This window comes from Tetrao urogallus (genome assembly GCF_951394365.1).
Source record: "Tetrao urogallus genome assembly, chromosome: 12".
Lineage (NCBI taxonomy): Eukaryota > Metazoa > Chordata > Aves > Galliformes > Phasianidae > Tetrao > Tetrao urogallus.
The window spans coordinates 18,442,354-18,448,465 of NC_136825.1; the positions used below are offsets into that span (position 1 = coordinate 18,442,354).

The 6,112-nt window shown below is 56.0% G+C and overlaps 1 protein-coding gene across 1 annotated transcript in view; it reads right to left on the bottom strand.

Annotated features, from left to right (window-relative positions):
* GLG1 (golgi glycoprotein 1) overlaps positions 1 to 1,430 on the bottom strand; it is a gene marked incomplete at both ends in the record, with an annotated part of 55,820 nt that extends 54,390 nt beyond the window's left edge. Inside the window, one exon of the mRNA XM_079541270.1 lies at positions 1,104 to 1,430. Coding sequence (XP_079397396.1) covers positions 1,104 to 1,430 — 327 coding nt within the window. The remainder of the gene's footprint in view (positions 1 to 1,103) is intronic.
* Between the last annotated feature and the right edge of the window lie 4,682 nt (positions 1,431 to 6,112).

Genomic DNA, 6,112 nt, shown 5'->3' on the forward strand with positions numbered 1-6,112 from the left:
AAGTGCCACCGATGTCCTCCAGCACTGCCTCCAGGCAATGGGATTCCAAGACACAGACCTGCCCCACATCACCCTGCACACAACCCAATGTTCACAACTCACTGCTTCTCTTCAGAAGAACCTGAACAGCAACACTTAGATGGCATAATTAGCTGGGTTCAGTTGTCTAGCAGCCCCCCAAGACACAACCATTAGGCTGGGACACAACCCCTTGGAGCAGCTGACAGTGGAGCAGCTGCTGAGCTCAAGCAGAGAAATCCCAACCCAAAATGACCCCATGGTGTCCCAACGCTGCCCAGGAAAGAATCCATCTTCAGCACTGGGTATTACAACCAGACAGGAGTGCGGCCAGCAAACCCCAGACACAGAGGCAGGCTTCGAGAGGGAAACCACAGACAGGCACAACGTTTTGAAGAGCAGAGCATTCATAAAGTGTGCACAACCAATGCATGGGGCGGTATTGGCTGCAAACAACACAACCCTGAGCCCATTCAACTCCATCAACAAGAACCACCCCAGCACAGAGCCGAGGAACTGCACCACCCGAAGGTCCAGCGTGCTAAAATGGCTGGAAACCAATAAACATTGCAAGAGAAGGGGGAAGGAGGGGGGAAAGAAGGGAGGAGCTACACGGCTGTGAAGAGAGGCTGCCTTGGTGGGCAGGCGGGGAGCCGCGAGCCCCCGGAGGGGTCCAAAGGGCCCGGGGGTGGGAGCAGCAGGAAGGGCCAGTTAGATGTACGGAAAACGCCGTGGTGCTTTGCAGCTGGGGCAGGCGCTGCACGAGGACTTGCTCAGCTCTGCTGCCAGCTATCCGAAATCACGGCGAGAAGTTGGATAAAACAACGAGTCCCCGGGGGGCGTCAGGCCGGAAACGGATCCCGGGAGGCAGCACCCCGTGCTCGGAGATACCCGCCGTCTGCAAGGAGGGCCGGGAAGCAAACGCGAGGTTCTCCGGACGCAGCGCAGCCCGGCAGGCCGCACGGCAGCGGCTCGGGGCGCCCCGCAGCCCCGCTCTGCACCCCGCCCCGCGGTGAGGCCGCGGCTCCAGGCGCTGAGGGCGGACCCGGCCCCGCTCTTTGTTCGCCGTCGGGCCTCGCCCTCACCTCGCGGACGTCCTGCAGGCACTCGAGCACGGCCAGGTTGTTGGCCCAGCTGTGTTTGGAGCACAGCCGCACCACGTCCTCGCGGCACACCGCCTCTTCCGACAGCTTCCACCCGCCGCCGGAGCCGCCTCCGCCGCCTCGGGCTCCCCGCGGGCCCGCGGCACCGGGAGCCGCTCCCTGCGCGGGCTGCCCCGCCGCGTTCAAGCCGGGTCCGGCCTGCAGGCCGGCAGCGGGAGGCACGGCGAGCGCCGGCCGCGCCGCCAGCGCCAGCAGCAGGAGGAGCGCGGGGCCCGGGCAGCGGCTCCGGACACGTCCGCACGGCGCCATCTTGGATCCCCCACCTCCGGCGCGCCCGCCCCGCCGCACGCACGCCGTGTGCAAAGCAGCGCGCCGTCTGACGTCACCGCGGAGAACCCCGCCCCTCGGCGCCGGAGGTGGGCGGGGCGATGCGAGACCACGCCCCCTCGTCCGTCCAGCTCCCCCTTTCAGCCACGCCCCCTCGCGACCACCCCTGTGGTGTCTGGGCGCCATTTTGGGCCGGGGTGCCATTGGGGCACGGCTTCCTTCGTGGTCCGTCGTGACAGCCGGCATCGCAGCCCCGGGCGTCTCCACAGCAACATCCCCTGTCGCGGGGTCTGCACCGTCAGCATCATGTCTTCACAGCCCCCATAGTTTGGGTTAGAAGGGGCCTTTAGGATCATCCAGCCCCAATCCCCCATATTATTTCCTGGCATTATCTGTATTATAACCCCTGAGCTGCCACAGCCACGAGCTCCTGCTTGGGCAGCCTCCTTCATGTATGAACTGGTGCTGCTGGCAGCAGGAGCAGGGAGCAGTGCTTGGGCACACAGCTGTCCCACGCTGGGCATCCAACATTTGTCCCAATCTTTGCTTTAAATCTCTTTGTGCATCAGTTCTCATCTGGGGAATGGGGGCGACAACGCCGCTCTCCTTAGAGGCGTAATGCTAAGACTTGCTGAAGTGGGAGAGGCTCACGGCTGTGCAATTGGAAAACATAAGAAACCCTAAGGGAAAGTGAATGTGACTGGTGTGCAGCGTAGAAAACTTAAGGCCGAAAACTGAACAACGAAGGAAAAAAATCCAAATACCAAAGAAGTGAGCATTGAATGTCATGTCCAAGCAGGATGCTCGGTGCACGTGGGCTCACGGCAACTCGTGGCATCCTGCATCAGGGTTAGGTGACTCGGCCAGACGCCTGCCTTACACTGCAGGACCCCTCGTTCCATGGCATTTTGCTCCAGGCTTTCTTCACAGGGACAGAGAGAAACAGGCGCTCCTGTGAGAGCTGTCACCTACCCACCTACAGCGGGTGAGCCGTGCCAAGCTCTGTAAAGGCTTCTGGGGGCGATGCCAGAGCCAGAGAGATTTGCTCAACAGCACAGCAGTGAAAGATATACAAAAGGAGCATCTCCACCCCAACTGCACGTGTTGGGTCAAGCAAAGGAGGTTAGGTGAAAAAATAAAGGAATAGAGCATACAGAGAGACAGTGGTTGTGTCCTCACAGAGGGGAGAAAGAAAGAAATAGTAGCAAGATATAATTAAATGGGGTCAGAAAGGAGTGATGACAGGGAGCATACTTTTCACACTGCGAGCTCATGGAAGAGCCAGGTAGGTTTCTGCCTGACAGGCTCCCCAGGAGCAATGTTTGGTACCACCACAGCTCCCTCCTCCCTGGGAGCCAGACCTCAGCATCCCACACTAAGGAAGTCTGTCCAGTTTGAGTTGTACTGCTTCAGCAAACCCCAAATCTCACCCTCAGCACCGCAGCAGCAGATAGCGGAGCCCTGGCGGTCACCCTGCACAGCGTGTGCTCCTGGAGAGTGCAGGCAGACCGTCAGCAGCCCCAGGCAGCCCCACCTGGGTTTGCATCCAGGCAGAGACCATGGCGTGAAGGGAGATGGATGAGCTGGCAAAGTCCCCGTGCTTCTTGCATTCGCTGCCGGGAAAGCAGTGCTTGGGAGGGATGCTTCGTGCTGGCACCCAGCAGCTGCGCAGCTGGAAACACTTAGAGACAAAAGCCAGCAAAAATCCACCCAGCACTTGGCAGCGGATCTGGTTTATGGGAAACGATTGGAAAGGCCGAGCGTGAGAGCTGGCTCTGCTCCTCCTCCTACAGCAGGACCAGGAGGAGAGGAGCAGCAGAGGCAGTGCAGAGCTTCCAGCTCCTTCCCCAACCTCAGCTGCCCTTTTTTCCAGGAGCAGCAGCACCCCTGCCTCCCTCTGTTGAGCTCTCTGCACTCCTGGGAAAGTCCTGCTCCAACCTTGGGCTGTAACATCCTGATAGCTCATCCCCAAACACACATTTCATAAAGAAGAGCCTCTCACTGTGTCCACACCACAAGTTCAACAAGGAAGAGAGATTTCTTTGTGCACAGCGACATCTCTGCCTGGGCAGTAACCCCAACAGCTCAGCACAATGCAGCATCCTCACTCTGCGGCTCATCACATGATGGGGAAGAAAACTTGTCCTGCGCAGGGCAGATGCTCCAGTTTCTAACTGGACACAGACTGCTTGTCCCACGTGGCCGAGGGGCACGGTGCTGAATTTTGGCTCAGCCGCCAAGCAGTGCCGAGGCTCTGTCCCTTGCACAGCCCAGGACTTCAGTGCTGCCTCTACACCCGTTGCCCATGTCTGCTGATGAAGGCTGGTGCTTCACTTCCACTTTGCCTCCACTTATCTCCCGGGCCACAGCTTCGCATCTTCGCTCATCTGTGCATGGAAATAAGCAGAGCATGGCAGTGCTCAGATTCCAAGGAGGCTGGGGACAAAACAGGAGACTGCATCCCTTGGGTGAGGGTGAGCCTGGTGCCTCACGCTCACACTTAAAGGAAAAAAAACAAAAGGCAGTTTCCCCCTGACGAACCACAGTTCTGCCCCAGCCTTCTGCTGCCTCCCTGAGCACTCACCGCTGCTCCCAGCTCGATGCCATCTCCAGCACGGTGGGCAGACTCCCCATCCGCCGCCAGCGGAAGCAAAACCAACCCCTGGGGACTCTGCAATTCATTACGCTTCAGCAGGTGGGATAATCACCGAGATGAGGCTGAGGCACTTCCCCTCCTGCACAGCACTGCCCAGGCACAGCCTGTTACCTGCTGGGTTCATCCCGAGGTCACTCTGAGCATTAGAGCAGCACGGCAGGCATAGCTCTGCCCGACCTCCTCCATTTTTCACTATTCAGGGGCACCGTTTGCCAAGAGATGGGACGGCAGCACTGTCCCACATCCCCTCAGTGCCCCCCAACATCGCCGCAGCTCTGAGATCTCGTCAGCAGTGCTCTGCGCACAGGTTCCCTGCAGCATCCGAGCCCACAGCTCACTGCCATCCAAACACAGCTGGGCTTTTTTCTCTTCGAGCAAAGATGAGTGAACTGAGCAAGAGGCACTGCTGCCTCTTCAGTATTTGCCCCTAAAAATCTTTATCTCAAAAGGAGGTAAGAATTAAAATGAGGAGCGGTGCTCCTCCTCTGCAGCCTGCAGCGCACGCAGCCAACAGGAAAGCCCCATCTGCAGAGAGCAGAGCTCACCTCTTGCCTCCCATCACATTTACTCCAGGAGCTGCCACAGGGCTGCCTTGCTCCAAATCTTCCCAGAGACAGAAGCAGAAATAGGCACGCAGCAGCTCCCTGCCTCCAGCCCTAATGACAGCTGCCCTGCGTACTGCAGATAGATTTTTCTTCTCCCTATCCCAGAATCTGCCCCTTTGACTCCAGACAAGATGAGCATCTGTTTCATTAACACATCTGACCTTCCCCCAGCCCTCAGTGCAGCTTTCTGCATGCAGTTTAGGTACTCTTTGCCAAAGCTCACTGTGAACCTGTGACAGCAACATGTGAGGTTCTTATCTTTGAAAGATTCTTCCGAACTCTGGGATTGAACAGAACATCAAAATGCTGTTCTCCTTTCATTTATTTCAACAGAATTTAATTTGTTAATACCATCCTGCAGGAATGAAGACAATAGAAAATAATTGCTACCTAGAAAATCAGAAGATGGGAAATCTTAATTCCTTTCTTCCTGCGTGTATATGAAGATTTTTGGGGGAGGATGGAAGGCTCTCTGCCCGCTGAAAGCCATTATTTCAGTCCGAAGCTCAGTGCAAAACGTGAGAAAGCTTACCTGCAAACAGGGCTGCTCACTCACAGCCCCAAGACAAGCAGCACACACTGCTGAGGTGCTTCTAAGGCACAGCAGCACCGACTGCATTTGGTAACTATAAACACTTTATTTTTACAGCATAGAAAAATAAAATAATATACATCCATTTACAAAGTTAAGCAGAGATCTCAGCAGACTCCAGCAGGATTCTACCTTGCACGTCCCAGAAAACAAAGCTGTTCTGGCAGCAGGCTCCACACGCCCAGCACAGATGCTGCTACCACAGTGCTGCACCCAGGGACACGGTGCCAACGTGGGGACTCACCCTGTGGCTTCTTTAACATCCTCACAGCTTTGCTTTTGATAAACAAAAGGAAACCAAAGTCCTGTTCCATGATCTGATTTGGAAATGGGCGTTCTCATACCCTGCAGCACATTCACAGTATGGATGTCAAGACTCAACTGCAGCAGCCGGGGCTGATCCCCATGGGCAGCCCCACTGATGCCCACAGGAGAAGAGCCAGCATTCTCCCCCACTGTAGGGGCTGTTGCAGTGCATCAGTACTTCAAGGAAGGACACACAGACTGCAGCAGCCAGCAGTACAGCTATCCCCCACACCCCCTGCCTTTCTATGAGCTTCCCTTTTCCACAACCACACTGCTCAAGTTTGCTTGGATGTCAGTGGCAGGTGAAGGAGGAAGACAGAGAGAGATGGAAACAGGCTTAGGCAACTACAGTGCCAAATATATATATATATATATATATATATATATATATATATATATATATATATATATATATATATAAATATGCTCACAGGGAGAGATAACAAAAAACTGCAGATTTTTCAAGCCTGCTCTCTTCATGGCCACAACACGGGGTCTCCTTCCT